Genomic DNA, 17,461 nt, shown 5'->3' on the forward strand with positions numbered 1-17,461 from the left:
CAATCAGTCGAATTCCTCGTACACGGGAACCGGCTTCTCGGCCAGGGCACCGAGGCGGAAGATATGCCGCGATTGGGCGCCGTGCTCCTCGTCCAGGTAGTCTACGATGGCGGAATCTGGGTTCGTCAGCTAATGATACACAATGAGAACAGGGGGAACATACGCAGCGTGGACCGATTATCGAACAAAACAATTGTCCGCGGCTGCCAGCGCACGCGAGCTTGGAAATCATGGCCCGTCATCATATGTTGCATCAGGAAATCCAGCATCCACTTCGACTCTGGCTCCTTCATCCCCTGGATCCGGGTGATGAACTCGCCATTCAAGAACAGACACCTCTCCCCCGTCACGGGATGCACGCGCACCAGCGGATGCTCTGTGTTAACCGGGTCCTTGCGCACCAATCCCCCCGTCAGTCGCGTGTGACTGATCATCTTGGCCGAGGAGTGCATCGCCGACAGCGTGTCGAGAAACCCGCGCAGGGTCGGTGACAGCCGCTTGTAGGCCATGTCTGTCGCGGCAAAGACGGTATCCCCGCCGACTTGGGGACCGTCCAACAGGCCAAGCATGACGTAGCCCGGTGGTTGGATTTCGTAACTGACGTCTTGGTGCCACAGCGTCGTGGTCGTGCGCTGCTCCAGAAATCGCGCGATTTCCTCGCGGTTGCCGTCCCGGTGGATGATATGAAAGGCTGGGTGGCCTTTCATACTTCCCGACACGGGCTGGTAATTGGGTTTGCCGAAGTGGCGCATGAATTGCTCTTGGGCCTCGGGGCCGGCGTCGATGAGGTCTTGCGCGGGGAAGGCGAGCACCTTGCGCTCCGCTATCAGGAGGGCTAGTTCATCTTTGGCGGTGTCGGACAGCTGGCTGAGCTGCACTCCTTCCACCACACTGCCCAGGCTGGGCTGGATGTGGTTGACGGTGACGCCCGGCCGAAGCAGGTTGGGTTTGGTGCGGTCCTGTACGCGCAGCGCCGGGTCTTCATATTCGAAGGGTGGCAGTGGATCAAACCAGATGGGATCCCACGACGGCAGATACTGCGGGTAATTGGTTTTGATCTTCGATTGCTGGTCCACGTCGACATAGGGGATGTTGATGTCGTAGCTGATTGGCACTTCGGTCTTGCAACCATTGGAAGCCTGCAGCTTGGGCCGCCGCACCGGAGCAGAGGAAGGCATTGTCAGTGGAAGAGAGGATTCCGAAAAGAGTGGCCCGGCAAAAGCAAAGGTAGAGAGACCCGCGTTTATATATCTCTCACACCCACACCTCCCCCGGGTGGCACATCTTACACAGACAGCACGGGCTTTTCGCTTAATTCCTCCCCCCAAAGGTCCTTCTTCATCTCCGAGGCCCCCATGGCGTGTGGACATGGTTGCAGCAGGGGAAAATATTAGTGGAAGGAAGACAAGCGGTCAGCGTCCTCCAATCCTGGAATTCCGACGTGTTCCGACACTCTGTTTTTTCTCATTATTTTTCCGTCTGGTTTTTACCTTCTTCTTCTGGACCGAACTTTCTGCGGCATATTCTTCTGTGCTTCTGCCGGGCCAATTCCCCGAGCTACAGCTTCGTGCAGCAGGGCGATAAGGCAGATGCAGACGGTATGGCAATCCAATTATCTGGACTGATCCGTGCATCTGGATGGGGATGACACGGCAGGGGGTTGGTTAGGGTTTGGCCGGCCATTGGCTTGTCCAACATGCGGTCTGTGTCGGAGTCCGTGGACAGTTGGGAAAGACCAGTCCGTATTCCTTTTAACACGTCGCACCCACGGGGATGCAGGGTGCGCTGATCGGCTCCAATCATTTTTCCCGACGGATATTAATGAGTTCATTCATGGATTGCGGTGTACCATGACGTGTCTCGAGAGTTCTGGTAAGCTTAAAGATAGTTGAAGCTCCGAAAAAGCAATTATGCTGGATCGCCCCGAACGGCGGGGCGGTCAGGTGATGACCACAACAATCCTCGAGGTGAGGCCGTGATTCCCTCGGTGAACTCCCTCCCTCTGGAGGATTCCGGGACGATGACCATCCTCCATCGCAAGGCTGACCTGACCTACCTAGTCTTCTTCGTCATCCATGTCCCCATCATCTTCTGTCCGTCTCCCTCTGCTGGACATCCCTCCAGTCCCCAAACTAACCCAGCCCAGTGATCGACACCGTGCCGCTGCAGCCCGCATCCATGCGGACGGGCATCTCGCTGCAACTGCGCGAGTTCTACATATCCAGCTACCGGGACAAGTTCTTCGAGGAACCCGCGCCCACCTGGTTCACTGTCTTCATCTGGATGGAGCTGCTCTATCATGTTCCCCTGAGTCTGTGGTCCATCCGCGGACTCCTGCGCAGTATGTCGGCCCCCCTGTCCCGATGATGCCATCGGGCCCGGTAACTGACCCCTGTTAGACCATCCGATGGTGCCCGTGCATCTGCTTGTCTTCGGTGTCCAGGCCTTCGTCACCTCCCTGACTTGTCTGGCCGACGTGTGGGCCTGGCCGGATCGGTCCGTGGCCGAAAAGCGGCAGATCACCACGCTATACGGCCCCTATGTGGCATTGGGTAGGCCCATTGCCTTCCACTCATCCATCTTCCAGTTATCTAACCACGGGCAGGTGCGATCATGGCCCTGGATATGGGGACCCGGTTACGTAGGCAGCTCATGCCCAAGGTCAAGGACGAATAAAATAGCCATGGTTGATAGTACACAGTCATATCGAGTGCATTGATCATCGCTGGGAAAGGAAAAGACAAAAAAATCACACCCCACCAACGCCGGAAAGTAGATGCAGAGCTCGCCTAGATCAAAAATCCAATGGCACCATCCAAGTTCCCATTGGCCGCGTCCAATGCCCGCACAGCCTGCTCGCGCGTGAAGCCCAGCTCCGTAATCTTGGTGATCGAGTCCGCGGGCCAGCGGGATGCCGGCGCGGGCCGAATGTTAATCTTGGGGGCTGCGGCCGAGGAGGACGAGGAGGATTCATTCTCGCCCGCTTGGTGGGTGACGGCCCCCGTGCGTGCGCCCACCTCGGCACCGTCTGCCCCCTTCACCGTGGGCTCGTCCTCAAACTCCTCGGTCAGACTTTTGGGAAGGTCAGCCTCACCTAGGAACGGCACCGCCTGATCCTGGATGACCAGCGCCCCGCGCTTCAGGTCGATGCACGCTTGGTGCCGCCGGAGCATATCGAGACCGAGTAGCAAGTCAATCTGTTTGCCCTCCATGACCGTGAACGAACAAGGCAGAAACATTTCGCCGATCTTGATCTGGGCGGAATGCACCCGCCCCAGAATCGGGGCCGTGCCGACGCCTTTGGCAATGCCTCCGTACCGCCGGTCCACCAGACGCATGATGTTGCAGGCAACGGCGCACTCGGGCGACATGATGGTCACCTGGGCACCGGAATCGACAAAGGCATTGAGGCGGTGGCCGTTGACTTCGACCGGAATGTAGAGCATCGTCACACGGCCAAAGGCTGTAGGCAGAACAAATTAGCACGGGCAGGGAGACGAGAGTAAACAAAACAATACGTACACTCCGGGTGGTGTTCCATGGCGTTGTGCAGGTTTTCCGTCACCGCTTCCTGACGGATGAGCTCCTCGATCTCGCGTTGATTCTCCGGGTTAAACGGATCGGCATTCAACATGGCAATGCGAGCCTCCTTCTCGGCATCGAGCTGGGCTTCCCGCTGCTGCTGCCCGACTAGCACCTCACGGAACCGCTGAGCGTTGTCGGCCGCCTCCGCTAACTCCGGGTTTTGTCTGCGGACGGCCTCCCGTACGCGTGGATCTCCCAGGATGTGTAGACGGATGGTCTCCGGGTCTGGCATGCCGGAACGGGGAGGGAAGTTCTGACGCGGGGCGGCACTAGGGCCGCCCGCGCCGGTGCTGGGTGCCGCGGCGGGCGTGGGACCGCGGAGGGTGACATGGACGCCGAGCATGTCACCTTCAGCGATGCCCACCTGGTCAAGGGTCTGTTCGGGGTTGCCGAGGAGCTGGTTGTTGTAGACGATCTGCTGGGCGGCGGGCGGGATGGCGGTATCGCTCTCGACGATGGCCTTGAGCAGCGCGACGGTCATGTCCCCGCCGACTTCGAGGTTGATGATGTCGGAGTCGGCCTGCTCCGGGCGGATGACACTGACGGTGATACGCCTGGAGGAGATTAACCAAACCGTCGTGCTGACGGAGCGCGGGAACATACATGATCGGCGCAGGAGGGGAGGGAGAGGGAGTGATGAGAGGAAGGGAGAAGGAATCCGATGTGTCGTGGGCGAGAAAGGCGGAAGAAGGGAACACAAACACGTCCCAGTTCTTAAAGACATCCTCCTTACATCCTCCTCATGGACTAAGACTATTTTTAACCCTCACTACTAATTCACTAACTACTAACCATCATCTACTACTGCACTGCGACGAATCCGCCCCTTGTCGTCATCGGTCTAGATCCCTGAGGCAGCAGCAGTAGCAAGGCGGCCGACACCGCTTAGGGTTAGCACCATGGACAGAAGTACAATAACAACAACATCATGATGATGATTATTCTTCCGTGACTTTTACCAATCTAAGTACAGACTTTCACTCAATGCGTACCGCACTCGACACATCCGGTACTCCCTCACCCTCGACCACCTTGGCGTCCACAATCTCGTCCATGGGGATCTCACCCAGCCGACTAATGACATGATGCAGCGTCGGCAACGCATCCCAGTCCAGCCCGTCAATTTCGACTTTGGCTTTCTTCGTCCGCCGGAGTCGCGTGACGCGCGAGGGCACGACTTTGGACTCTTTGGCGTGCGGCACAAACACTGGGTACTCGGCCTCGGGCTTCCCCTTGGACTCCCGCCCAACCTGGGGCATGTACCGGTGGACAAGAATGCCATCGTCCGCCTCCCCGCCAATTGTGCCCTGATCGCTTCCCGGGCCTTCTTCTTGCAGGTCCTCCAGCTCGAGATGCCCCCAGACCGCCCCCTGCCAGCTGGTCTGCACACGGTAGGAACCCTTGCGCTGGTGCACGTCAATCGCCGTGTATAGCTTCGGCATCCCTAGCTCCTCGCGGCCTGAAACAATGGGGTCTGCCAGGTTCTCGAACAGAATGGGCATGTACGTGCCCTTGAGCACCTCCCCGTTGGCCTTGGTGTACTGGACGCCGTGGATGTACAGCCCCAGGTGCCGATATCCGCCACCACCCAACCAGTCCATCCCACTGAGCGTGGTCTGCGAGAAACTGGCCCGCGCAACGGTGCTTGGCGAAATGAAGCTGTACGCGTCCGACGGGAACAGATTCTGTAGCAGCGTGCGGCTGGTCTTGAACTTAAGCGACGCCGTGGTAAATGTAGATTGGAGAGACGGGACCGCGCGGTTTCGTCCCCAAACGTCCTGGCGTGGGCCGGGCATGGGTCCAAACACGATGGGCTGGCGCCAGTAGACATCGGGGTTTTTGGCCCACAGATACTTGCGCAGCACCTGGGCCGAGTGGTCGAACTCATCGTGACCATAGATGTAGGTGATCATCTGCAAGGCTGTGAACGAGGTTGTCAGCGGCCAGTTCCCCGGAATGCATGGGGATCTTACCTCGGCCGAGATCCAGGATCTTACTGGACTCTCTGGTCATCTCTTGAATGGTCGTGGCCCGCTGGTGCCGGGCCTGTTCATAAACCTGCAGTCGCTCGGGCACCTCGTGACGCTCGACTCCCGCCGGCAGCATCATGGCCAGTGACACAGCGTCCTCAACGGCCATGGCACCCCCGGAGCCGCGATAGGGCAGGAAGGGATGTGCCGCGTCTCCAAGAACGGCCAACCGGTCTTCCACCCAAGTCGGTAGAGTGTTCATGTCGAGCAGCGGCCACAGCTTGAGAGTCTGTGGGTCGGCCTTTTTCAGCAGTTTGCGGACCTGCGGATTAAAATCCTTGAACACCTCCAGCAATGCATCCTTACCAATCTGTTGATTGTACGAGTCCCCACTGGCATCAATATGTGTCATGGAATCGGGATGGATGCAGACAAAATTCAGCAACTGGTTATGCGAGCACGGGTAGATGACCACCCGGCGATCGTCCGCATCCCACATATCTACCGACCCAAAGTCCTCCGCAATACTCTTGGTTTCGGGGTCATCCAGGGCTTCCTGGCGGCTAATGAGGAAGCGGAACGCATTCTGGCCTGAGCTGAAGGGCGTGATCGGGCTTGGTTGCGCGAGCTTAGATCGAGCCAGAGAGTGGACCCCATCGGCGCCGAGCACCACATCACTCTCAATGACCTCGCCATTGTCTAGAGTGACGGTCGCTCCATGAGGGTCGATATCCACGACCTTGCTGGATGTGTGCAGTTGAGCCGGCTGGCCACGTCCCTCCGCCAGGGCGGCGGTCTTCAGCCCTTCGTGGAAATTGGCCCGGTGAACGAGGAGCCAGCGCTGTAAAGACGGTTAGTCTTCTTTCTTGCGGTGATGGACCAGTCATCCTTACATGTCTCCACATTGTCGCATGTTCTTTGATCATGGTGATATGGACTGTCTCGCCGGCCGGTGTGTATTCGCGCAGCTGTATCTATCAGTACTAGACCTAAGAAACCATGGCAGGTGAGGCAACGGACCATCTCGGTCTCAACAGCCCCAAACTTCGTTGCGTCAATGCCCAGTCGTTGCAGAACTCCATTGCAATTCGGTGACAGGTGGATGGCGGCCCCGATTTCGTTGGCAAAGCGCGAACGTTCAAATAGCTGCTCCCGATCAGTTACAACCTCGTTTGTCTGACAGGGGTAACTTACCTCCACACGGTGACCCTGCTGTCGTAGTGCAATTGCAGCGACCAGTCCGCCAATTCCAGCACCCACGATCAAGACGTGGAGGCCATTTTGGCCGTGACTGTTCAACTCTTTGAGCGTCATCGTCGACCAATTTCCAAATAAACGGGATGATTCAACTTCGATACGAGGTCTTTGTGCCGACTATTAATTATCTGCTCATACCAAAATAACCCCTCCATTCGGTTCCTCCCGGCTCACCGGGCCTGTAGTTCGAGTGTTGTAAAGCCTCGGGACACCATTTCGGCTCCACGTCTGCGGAGACACCACCAGAACCAGAGCGGAGAAGAGGCACTGATGCAATCTGTATATGAACTCTGGTATTTGCAGTTGTCCCAGGCCGCGCTTTTTTAACAGTTTGCTTGCATTATTTTTTGTCGTTACCGCAATGCCGAACCAGATCCAGGACATCACTACTCGCGACGAGACCTCGTTCCCCTACATTTTCGAGCAGAATGTGTCTATCTCGCTAAAGGACAAATCGGGTCTGGTCCGGTGCAATGTCTTTCGACCAAAGACATCAGAGAAATGCCCCGTGCTTGTCACTTACGGCCCATATGGAAAGGACATCAGCTACGAAGCGTGCGTTCACTTGCTTCTACACCAACCTCAAAACCAACCTCCCCCTCACCCCAAAAATCTGACCGCGTTTTAGTTTTTTCTCCAAAAGCTTCAGCGAAGTAAATCCCGAGCAAAAGTCAGAGCATTCGGCCTGGGAGACTCCTGATCCCAAGTTCTGGACGGGCCATGGCTATGCCGTCGTCCGAGCCGATGAGCGTGGCACAGGCCAATCGGTGGGTAAGCTAGACACCATGTCCCGGGGCACCAGTGAGGCGTTCTTTGATGTGGTAGAGTGGGCGGCCGAACAGCCCTGGTCGTCGGGCAAGGTTGGCTTGCTTGGGATCAGTTACTTCGCCGGCAGCCAGTGGCGCGTAGCTGCCCGCCAGCCCAAGGGTCTTTCCTGCATCATTCCCTGGGAGGGTATGTCGGACTACTATAGGGATCGTTGTCGACATGGTGGAATCCTGTCTAACGGATTCATCAAGTTCTGGTGGGACCGCCAGGTTCTTAGCAACCAATATGGACTACCAGGCAGGGCCGCAAGGAATTGGGGCCCCGATACCATTGAAGGTGACCTGCCCGAGGAAGAGCTGGTTCAGAATCGCCAGGATCAAACAGTTGACAACGTCGAAAACCGATTCCGAGATGACCTTTACTACGCCTCCAAGGAATACAGCATGTCGGACATCCAGGTGCCTCTTCTATCGGTGGCTAACTGGGGTGGTATCTTGCTGCATCTCCGTGGCAATGTCGAGGGATACACCCATGCTGCTTCAGAACTCAAGTATCTGCGGTTTATCACTGGACGGCACGATCTGCCTTTTTACTATGCTGAAGAGGTCGAGCTGCAACGAAGTTTCTTGGATGCTTTCCTCAAAGGGGATGATCGTGCCGGGTGGTCTACAGGTACTGCGCCCAAGGTCGATATCGTCCTCCGCAAAGGTGACGTGGGATTTAATAATGCCGAAGACGAAAGAAAATTCCCTCGCAGAGTCGAAAATGAATGGCCTATCGCTCGGACCCAGTACACACGGTTCTATCTGACTTCTCAGCGTGAACTCCTCGCCACTCCGGAACCTCCCAAGGAGCCTCGTTCCGGAAAGGTTTCCTACCAAGCCCTGGGCACGCTCGACAACCCTCAGTTAATCCAATTCACCACACCTCCATTTGAAACGGAAACTGAAATTACCGGTCATGTCGTGGCCCACCTGAACGTGTCAATGAGTGCCAACCCCGGCCAGCCCACTCCTCAGGACATGGATCTGTTCGTAACCCTCCGCCATATCTCTCCCGCCGGGAAGGATGTCTTCTACACTGGCACGGCGGGCGATCCAGTTCCCCTGTGCAAGGGATGGCTACGCGTGAGCATGCGCCAAGTCAACCACGAACACCCGCGAAACCGGCCCTGGTTGCCTCACCGGAACTACTATTCGACTGATGTGCGGCCCGTGATCCCCGGCGAAGTGTATGCAGTGGATGTAGAAGTGTGGCCAACAAACGTGGTTGTCGAGAAGCGAGGTAAGATCGTGCTGGAGGTCGCAAGTGGCGATACCCAAGGCTGTGGAATTTTCCAACACCACTCACCTATTGACCGGTAAGTGCGAATCTCTCTATATCGTAGTTGCATGTCTCTAAATATCCACTAGGGCTCCCGAGCGTTTCCAAGGCCAAAACCATATCCATTTTGGGCTCGGCGGCAATTATTTGACTCTGCCTGTTATCCCGGCTGCCAGTCAATGAGATAGGAAGGACATAGATCATAGAATACTGAATGCTAGTATTTTGGCAAAGCCCTGCAGGATATTAATATGCCAAATTTTCAGTCTTCTACCCTGACTGTAAGTCCTTCGAGGCCGAGGACCGTTTCCCCACTTCCGATGTGGTCGAAAGTGGTCCCGATGAGGGGATCGACCTGTAGTTCTCATCACATAACGGTGGGAAATATAGATCGCCAATCTCGTGTCCGGCTTTTTATACTTGCTCAAAGTCTTCCTAAAACAGTCACATTCATTTTCTTCAAGAACTTCCACCATGGCTTCCACCAGAACCTCCAAGACTATCCGCCCGCTCAATCGCTTCATCACCGCCCACAATAGTGACGGCAAAGCGATATTTTCTAATGCCCTGCCCGATACCATGCCCGTGCAGCCCATTGGTGATGGCGCCGATTTCAGTCTGGCCTATACTTCTGATCACTTTCCTGCACAGTTGAACAAAGAAGCCGACATTGCAGAGTACAAGAACTACCTGGCCAATCCACCGGGAATCACAGTTTCTGGTGGTTCTGTCTGTCGGGTTGTGGATATGAAGCCCTATGCATTGAGCGCTATGCATCGGACGGTCTCTTTGGATTATGGTGTTGTCCTGGAGGGGGAGGTCGAACTTGTGCTGGACTCGGGTGAGACGAGACTGATGAAACGTGGGGACGTCGCTGTGCAGCGTGGGACAAACCATGCCTGGAGGAATGTTACTCCCGACGTGATAGATCCGGTCACAAGCGAGAAGAAGGGACAGTGGGCACGGATGCTGTATGTGCTGATGCCGTCTGAAGAGATTGAGGTTGGCGGAAAAGGGCTGAGTGAGGTGGTGGACGGCATTGGTGTTAGGAGCAGTACTTAGGCTTACTCTGTACATACACATAGACGAGCATAATACTGCGACACAATTTTGAGTGATCATTGTGTATGTATATATGGAGCTGCAATCAGAACTACCACTCCCCGCCTACTTCATAGTGGAACAGTTTATCATTGATCCTCCCGCCGGTAAATCGCCATAACCGTGCCACCGACTAGGCCTTTTTGTCAATAGAAGGTCGACACAATAAGTCCGATAGAAAAACGTACCGCATTGAGCCAAACTCCATGTAGCATCACCTGAATGAACGTGAACTCGACTCCATTTGATCCAGCGGGACGGTCGATACGATCCAAATTGCGGTTGGTTGGACGATAAGCTGGCATACGACGGTGATACGAGGGCCAGTTGGCCGGCTGGGTGGAAGATGGCGCGGGATTCACGGTGGCATAATGTTGTTCGACACCGCTGTGATGGACCTCGTAGTCAGCGAGGACGGATAGTGATTGCGTAGTTGTTGTTGCGGTGGCAGACATGATTGCATGAAAGAATGCTCCATGGCAGACCTCTCTCGGTCATATTCAATTGGGGCTGGGCCCGCGTCCGCGCATCTCCCCCACATCCCGAGATCTGGAATCTCGGGACATAGGCCATGTGCGACGGAGGCTGTGGAAGCTCCGAGATCATAATTTCGGGGAGCTTGGTAAAGTGGGCGTGCTTGCTTCAAGTATCGCGAGGCAATCCACACTTCCCATCATCCACGCTCGATATGGATTTCTCTCGTATTCTTGCGGGTAATATCGACGGCCGCACCCAAAACATTCGGTATCGCCAGACACAATTCTGCCGATTGCAGACAATTCTTACTCAACATGTTTCTGAAATTCAAGACGCCATTCGCACCGACTCTGGGCATACGCGCCAGGAGGTTCGTGCGGAAGTAGTCTTTGCTCTGCAAGAGATTCGCACGCATTATCTGTCATTAAGTCTGGAGAAAGATCTTGAGAAAGAGTATCGCATTGCCAATGGTAAGGACAGCCACGATGCGTCGCGTGGCACAGGCATTGTCTATATCGTGCCTTGCACACATACTTTGTTCTTCTCAGTCATATCTGCGCTGAGTGCAGCTCTTGCAGCAGGCAACTGTGTGGTTGTCGAGGTGAGTTCTTGAGACTCCAACAATAGCTTTGTCTTTGAGAAAGATCAGTTTGTATAATAATACTTTACAGCTTCCTCAAAATACTATGGCTCTGCCGGCCCTCCTGCGCAGACTTCTCCCGGGCGCATTGGACCACGACACGTTTGCCATAACAGGACAACGACCCGATGCCGCAGTTCTGAGCAAAGTTTTTATGGTCGTGCAAAGTGACTCTGCTGATGCTGTCAACGGTCTTATCTCGCCCGCAGGGGCCAGGACGGTTGCTGTCGTTGACCGCACGGGCAATATTTCTGAAGCTGCGGAGGCTCTTGTGACTGCCCGTTTTGCTCTGGGTGGGCGCTCACCGTACTCTCCGGATGTGGTCCTTGTGCACGAGTTTGCCATGAAGCCTTTCATGGGGGCCGTAATTCAGCATGCCTCGAAATATCTAGCTGGGGAGAATGGAGATGCCAGACAAGCTTCCTCCTCCCCGAGACGATCAACTTCTAGTACTTTGATGAACTCAATTCTCAAAGACAGGGGCTCGCGAGTGTTAGTGTCAGGAGATAGCTGGGGTGTGGTCGAAGTGCAGGACCGGTAAGCAGCTTCAGAGAGTTGGAGAACTATTCTGATTTGATGGACAGGAAATCCCCTTTGCTCCAGCGCAAGATTGAAGAGAAAGTCTTGCTGGTTCACGCGGTCACCAGCTTAGATGATGCCATAGATATTAATTTGTATGTTTTCCTCTCGATGATTCCCCATATGAGGCTAATCAGACCAGCAATGAAACGCTGGCTGCGACCTATGCCTTTGCCTCTCCAGCCTCAGCGAAGTACTTGACCCAGTTTATCGACGCCCACATTTCGTGGGTGAACCATGCGCCAAGCCACATGCTCAGTATGTTCCTTATCTGTTCAATTTCTTGCAAATGCTGACCGTGCATGCAGTCGGTCCGGCTCTTCCAGCGAACACGCCTGCTGATACCCAAACTCGATATTCCAAGTCCCACTTCGAGCTTTCGCGGCCTCAGTTTATAGTCGCATCCGCAAGCTCGAATGATGTTCATATCATTTTGCATGACAGCAACCCGACCAAAGCAAATGCCCTGTGGCAGGAATCTCTTGCCCCACTTCCATCAACAAAGCAGCGGCAAGGGTTCAAAATTGGATTCTTTGAACAAGGAATTATCACAGGCGGGCTGATTACTTTGGCATCACTCGTGGCGACTGTATCGACCCTGGGGTACTATACATTGGCTTTCATGCGGAACCGGAGATAGGACGAAGCCTTTGTTGGATAGGTAGTCAATTATACTGTCTCCTACTTTGCGAAGTAAAACGTAGCCATGAAAGCAGCAAGGATCTCGAGTCATAATTGACAATACATGATACCGATTCTCATCGCATCATTGGTTCTCTTAAATCCGGATCTCAACTGTGTAGTAGACCGTCCTGTGGGAAGATCAGAACCGACCTCATTCGGGGAAAACCTCGAACTAGCCTGGCTGTGTCTCCGGAGCTGGGCAAGCACGATGTGGTGCTGCCCAGCAGTTTCCCTGTTGATCCGGGTTTGAATCTCCTTTCTCCTGGGACTTGAGCAATTCGTAAAAGTCGTGGTCTCCCTGGCCGTTGAAATACAGGTGGATGATTTAATACGAGATGTCACATTCTGGCGCTCGATAATTTGCGTCCCATTGCATCTAAATCAAATTATTTAATACTCATCTCTTACAGATGCAAGACAAATCGGCCCCTGTTTCAAAAGTTAAACTGTTGCTGGCGGCGGATAACTATTTTTGCTCTTTTGATTGAGAAATGTGCTCAATGCTTTGATCTGATCAACAAAAACGAATAACATAACTATGCCTTCCAGATCTAAAGCAAACTAGCCAAATCTTTTGTCACTCCATCAGAAAGCAACTTCCTTCGGCCACCGGCCTAATGTGAACTGCGAGTTGCACATATTGGTCAGCTCCCAGTCCTCTGCGCCCATCATTGCCGGGGTATTTTGGTCCTCCGGGTCTCCTGCGGCGCCCGCAACAAACAAAGCCGCCATGAAATGATCATCTGTGGCATGTGCATCTCGAAAGCGCGGGTGCTTCATCAGTCGTGTCATCGCACGGCGCAACTGCGGCCCCGAGGTCTTGATGATGACATCCTCAACAGCCTGTCGGAATTCCATAGCCCAGTCTTCTGGGGGTGTTTCCAGCGCAAAGTTGTCCCGGAATCGAAGCATCGGAGCCCAGCGATTCCGATATAGATTGTGAACAGCACCTCCAGTGCCAATGATCAGGTAATTCTCCCGGCGCAGTGGTCTTAGCGTCGCGCCCATTTTCATATGGAAATGAGGGTCATAGCGAGCATTGGCCGATACCAATGTAGTCGGCGGGCAGCCACCGGGGAACATGCGGATGAGAATGAGGTAAACGTCATGAATCCATTCGAAAGTTGGATTACCGCCGACGTTGAAGCCCTCGCGGGCAAGCATCTCAATACAGCGCTCGGTAGTCTCTAGGTCAGGATTGAGCTTATAATCGACGTATTTGTCAGGATTCACATATGCAACAGGGCTTTTCCCAGGGCTAGGATTTGTCGATAGCTCAATTCGGTCCCCCATACAGTCCCAATGGGCACCCTGCCTATAGTCAGTCTTTGTAAACGCTAAATAACCACACAAGCAGACCTACCATGATCACAACGCCCTTGATTTTGCGTGCCAGTGCTTCATCTCCACATTTTTTCCAGTAATTAGCACTGTCGGACTCCTCGCCCAGCATCATGGTTGAGCCATGGGAAAGGAAGTGCACTGGAGTAAGCCCTACATACTTGGATGAGTGGAAGATCTTCCCAAGCAGGGAAACAACTAACCCATTGTGATGATGAAGATAGATAGGTTGCAACTGCCAACCTAGAGGCCCCGTTCTATTACCAATATATTGAATACGATACTATTCTGACCTGATGTGGATTTCGGATGTGGCCCCCCACATCCCGACAGGTCGCCTCCTCCCGCTGTCCCAGTTGCCCTCAACAACCCGTAACGCTTCAGTCATACTACTGCCGAGCATTAAATTGCTATTGGTGTGAATCAGATCATTTGTCCCAAATTGCCCCTCATGGTGCATTGCGACATCTTTGTCCATTGCGATTCCGGAGATGGAGATACCCCGCATGTCTTGCAGTCTAGGCCAACGAAAAGGCCTATGGGCAAACCAGCACCCCAATAATTGAGCTGCTACGCAAGCCCAAATACTAAAATCCGGGGAATCCGTTGACTCAAGCGGCTTGGGAGCAGGCCAGCGGGGCTCTGCAGGCTTCCCCACAACAACCGGAATTCTCGGATCATCTCGCTGAACCTCTTCGACCAGCGGCGAGGGGTGGAACTGAGAGTGGCTGTCCCTCTGATCGTCCGTCCGTCTTAATCGCAGATCGTGCGGGATGGCCGTCTGAGTCTGTTCCAATCCAGCAAACCCCCCATTTGCCCCTCCGGACTGCTTTCCCCTTTTACCTTCCCCCATCCTCTCCCAAGGCGAAAAGCCTTCTCACAATGTTAAAGGATCCACCTGTCAAAGACGACCATCCGGGCGCCTCACAGTCCTCCACAAAGTCCAAGGACGGAGGCTACTTTCAATGCGGTTTCTGTAAACGTCATTATAATCGCGCGGACCATTTGATCCGCCACGTACGATCACACACGCGCGAAAAGCCCTATGTCTGTGATGTGTGCGACAAAGGCTTCGCCAGACCGTAAGTTATCTTCCCTTCTCTTCGTTCGACCTGTTTCTAACAGGTTCCCTGAAGAGACCTGTTAAAACGACATTCAGCTGGCCATGTGCATGATCGCGACCGCAAGCGCAAGCGAAGCTCTTCAATTATCAAGCAAAGCCGGGTATCACAGGCCTGTAAAGCATGTGCCTCCTCGAAGCTGAAATGCGACGAGGAAAAGCCCTGCCGCCGGTGTCACGAGCGAAACTTGCAGTGCGATTGGCAAGATGTCTTGCAGGATTCGCCCCCGGAGCCGCTCCAGCAAAATCTGCCCGCAGACGGCCATCTAGCAACGCCTGTAGCAACAGCCTTTTCGCCCATTTCAACCCCAATAGATGAATTACTGTCCACCGATATACTGGCGACGCCACGCAGAGCCCCGGAGATGGCCATTTCTCGGAACCCAATGGCTACCGGTGACGAGCAGGTTTCTTTGGAATATAGAGGTAGGCCGCCGTGGTTCAGCAACCCAAGCGCGTGCTAACAGAATGCAGTGTCTCCCAATGACCAGGAAAGTGGCATTTTCAGCGTCGATGGCACCTTCTTCCCCAATTTCATCCCCGACTCTTTAATTCCCTCATTGGCTCGGTATAATGATCCCGATCCGTCCAGCATGTTTCCAGAATATACCCAGTACGGTGCGCTAGACAATGTGCAGTTTGACTTCGACCTGAATGATGGAGACTTCGGTCTGATTGATTTTTATAACTCACAAAATCTCCTTCCGGAATTACACGAGCATCTCACAGAACAAAACAATGTCCACTTCGATGCCGACAGCGGTATCGCAATGGGTGCCGAGGCTTATCACCGCTCCTCTCTGTCAGCGTGGAAGCCTAGTCACGGGGACTATGCAGGCAACGATCATGAGAATCTGTCCATCCCCCAGACAATCGATAGCCCAGAGGCCAGCGTGACATCCGACCGTCAGATTCTCTGTGAGCGGCTGTCGCCCAGCGGCCGTGACCGGATCTTCGGTATGGTTCTAGAGACCAGTCAAAAGGCCCACCTGAGCCGCATTATGCGATCGTTTCCCAGTACTGACTTGTTGGACGGATTGATTCAACAATATTTCAATATTCAAAAACATGGAGTGGACTCTTGGGTCCATGGACCAACTTTCCAACCGAATGAGCAAGAACCCGCCATCCTTGGTGCGCTGGCGGCCGCTGCTGCCGTTCGCTCTACGGTTCCAACAATCAGAAAACTTGGATATTCCCTGGCCGAGATCGTGCGGCTATATATGCCTAGGAGGGTAACTATCACTCCCCAAAATAACAGAGAGGAAAGCTCACGCATCACAGTTTGAAAGTGACAATAGTATCACTCGCGATCTCCGGATTTCCCAGGCTTATTCCTTGACCATCGACGTCGGTATCTGGAGTGGCAATCGACGCAGGACGGAAATAGCAGAGAGTTTCACGCAGCCATTAGTAACAATGCTTCGTCGTGCTTTGAGATTTCGTCGCTCGGTATATACTATGATTGTGCCTCTTGTCGAAGATACCGGCGAGGCTTTGGAACGCATGTGGCGAGAATGGGTTGAGCAAGAATCCTTCAAGAGGTAAGACTGACTAGACTATCTTTCCGACAGCGGTTAATTTTGCAGACTCGTATACCATGTATTTTTGCATGATGCACAGACAGCCATGGCCCTCAACGTCAACCCCCTCATTTCATATGCAGATTTGGAACTCCCACTGCCGGCGAAGCGCCAATTATGGGAAGCTAAGTCAGCTGCCGAATGGAAAAGGCTTTATCATCAGTCGATGACTACAGAGCGCGTTCCATCATTCGCCGACTTGCTTCGTGACATGTCTCAATTATTTGTCTTCCAAGACCGCATTGATACCCAATTGACGGCTTTGGTTCTTCTACATGGCATGTCGGCCATGATCAACGAGTATCATCGACTGAGGTTTATCTCGACTGGAGACTCGAAGCATTGGCATGCCCTAGTGACCAATTCCCGTCAGCAAGAATTGGACCAAGCAATTCAACATTTCCGCATGGTGTGCTCCGAATTGTGCGTTCAATCTCGCCCGGAGATTGTGCTCGTTTGTGAGGTTGTTTCAATGCTCCTCCATATGTCCCTCGAGGAGCTACAGCTTTTTGCTGGGAAGGAAGACAAACAAGAAGCACGCCGCGTATACAATTCTGCACTGGAGTGGATTACAAGTCCAGATTCTCGGCGAGCTGTCTGGCATGCAGGTCAGACTATTCGTGCGGCTCGCGAGATGGCACCTGGCTCCTTGACTGGATTTTTGGCTATTGGCGTATATTATGCCAGTCTGGCCTTTTGGTCATATAGCGTTGTATCCAAGGCCAAGAATGTTCAGCTTCTTGGAAGCCCGGCAGCTCACCTCTTCAGTCGTGGACCAACTGTGTTCTTAGATGGCGAGGAGGTTGCCGACGTATCTAAATTTGTCACGTTGGGTTGCGGTCTTCCAGCCCTACAAAGTCCAGGTGGACCGGCCTTCCTGGCTGACCCTGCGACGGTGATGCAGGTGGTCCAAGACTTGCTTCGGGGCCAGATGCCCAATGAGACAATCCCACCTCTGGTGCAAAGTCTGGCTCAATTGATGGGCGATTTGGGACACTGTGCCCGCGAAGGAGGATGATGTACCGTGACTAAT

At 53.9% G+C, this 17,461-nt stretch overlaps 10 protein-coding genes across 10 annotated transcripts; 5 read left to right on the forward strand and 5 right to left on the reverse strand.

Moving 5' to 3' along the window:
- Positions 1-3: 3 nt before the first annotated feature.
- PFLUO_LOCUS8484 (uncharacterized protein) lies at positions 4-1,178 on the reverse strand (the record flags this gene model as incomplete). Its single annotated transcript, XM_073786224.1, has 2 exons — positions 4-116; positions 164-1,178. The coding sequence occupies 2 exons, from the start codon at positions 1,176-1,178 to the stop codon at positions 4-6; spliced, it is 1,128 nt and encodes a 375-aa protein (XP_073642500.1).
- Positions 1,179-2,178: 1,000 nt separating this feature from the next.
- On the forward strand, positions 2,179-2,676 carry PFLUO_LOCUS8485 (uncharacterized protein; the record flags this gene model as incomplete). The annotated part of the gene is made up of 3 exons (XM_073786225.1): positions 2,179-2,341; positions 2,400-2,552; positions 2,606-2,676. The coding sequence occupies 3 exons, from the start codon at positions 2,179-2,181 to the stop codon at positions 2,674-2,676; spliced, it is 387 nt and encodes a 128-aa protein (XP_073642501.1).
- Positions 2,677-2,789: 113 nt separating this feature from the next.
- On the reverse strand, positions 2,790-4,186 carry PFLUO_LOCUS8486 (DNA damage-inducible protein 1; the record flags this gene model as incomplete). Its single annotated transcript, XM_073786226.1, has 2 exons — positions 2,790-3,463; positions 3,523-4,186. 2 exons carry the CDS (start codon positions 4,184-4,186, stop codon positions 2,790-2,792), a joined length of 1,338 nt encoding a protein of 445 aa, XP_073642502.1.
- A 376-nt stretch (positions 4,187-4,562) lies between these two features.
- Positions 4,563-6,869, reverse strand: PFLUO_LOCUS8487 (uncharacterized protein; the record flags this gene model as incomplete). Its single annotated transcript, XM_073786227.1, is given in 5 exon segments — positions 4,563-5,506; positions 5,559-6,396; positions 6,449-6,529; positions 6,576-6,731; positions 6,750-6,869. The coding sequence occupies 5 exon segments, from the start codon at positions 6,867-6,869 to the stop codon at positions 4,563-4,565; spliced, it is 2,139 nt and encodes a 712-aa protein (XP_073642503.1).
- A 304-nt stretch (positions 6,870-7,173) lies between these two features.
- PFLUO_LOCUS8488 (uncharacterized protein) lies at positions 7,174-9,086 on the forward strand (the record flags this gene model as incomplete). The annotated part of the gene is made up of 3 exons (XM_073786228.1): positions 7,174-7,367; positions 7,441-8,940; positions 8,993-9,086. 3 exons carry the CDS (start codon positions 7,174-7,176, stop codon positions 9,084-9,086), a joined length of 1,788 nt encoding a protein of 595 aa, XP_073642504.1.
- A 291-nt stretch (positions 9,087-9,377) lies between these two features.
- On the forward strand, positions 9,378-9,965 carry PFLUO_LOCUS8489 (uncharacterized protein; the record flags this gene model as incomplete). Its single annotated transcript, XM_073786229.1, has 1 exon — positions 9,378-9,965. One exon carries the CDS (start codon positions 9,378-9,380, stop codon positions 9,963-9,965), a length of 588 nt encoding a protein of 195 aa, XP_073642505.1.
- Positions 9,966-10,056: 91 nt separating this feature from the next.
- Positions 10,057-10,459, reverse strand: PFLUO_LOCUS8490 (uncharacterized protein; the record flags this gene model as incomplete). The annotated part of the gene is made up of 2 exons (XM_073786230.1): positions 10,057-10,137; positions 10,193-10,459. 2 exons carry the CDS (start codon positions 10,457-10,459, stop codon positions 10,057-10,059), a joined length of 348 nt encoding a protein of 115 aa, XP_073642506.1.
- Positions 10,460-12,969: 2,510 nt separating this feature from the next.
- Positions 12,970-13,840, reverse strand: PFLUO_LOCUS8491 (uncharacterized protein; the record flags this gene model as incomplete). The annotated part of the gene is made up of 2 exons (XM_073786231.1): positions 12,970-13,695; positions 13,748-13,840. 2 exons carry the CDS (start codon positions 13,838-13,840, stop codon positions 12,970-12,972), a joined length of 819 nt encoding a protein of 272 aa, XP_073642507.1.
- Positions 13,841-15,438: 1,598 nt separating this feature from the next.
- Positions 15,439-16,393, forward strand: PFLUO_LOCUS8492 (uncharacterized protein; the record flags this gene model as incomplete). The annotated part of the gene is made up of 2 exons (XM_073786232.1): positions 15,439-16,056; positions 16,130-16,393. 2 exons carry the CDS (start codon positions 15,439-15,441, stop codon positions 16,391-16,393), a joined length of 882 nt encoding a protein of 293 aa, XP_073642508.1.
- Positions 16,394-16,474: 81 nt separating this feature from the next.
- On the forward strand, positions 16,475-17,446 carry PFLUO_LOCUS8493 (uncharacterized protein; the record flags this gene model as incomplete). The annotated part of the gene is made up of 1 exon (XM_073786234.1): positions 16,475-17,446. One exon carries the CDS (start codon positions 16,475-16,477, stop codon positions 17,444-17,446), a length of 972 nt encoding a protein of 323 aa, XP_073642509.1.
- Positions 17,447-17,461: the final 15 nt, after the last annotated feature.

This window comes from Penicillium psychrofluorescens, assembly GCF_964197705.1.
Source record: "Penicillium psychrofluorescens genome assembly, chromosome: 5".
Classification (NCBI taxonomy): domain Eukaryota; kingdom Fungi; phylum Ascomycota; class Eurotiomycetes; order Eurotiales; family Aspergillaceae; genus Penicillium; species Penicillium psychrofluorescens.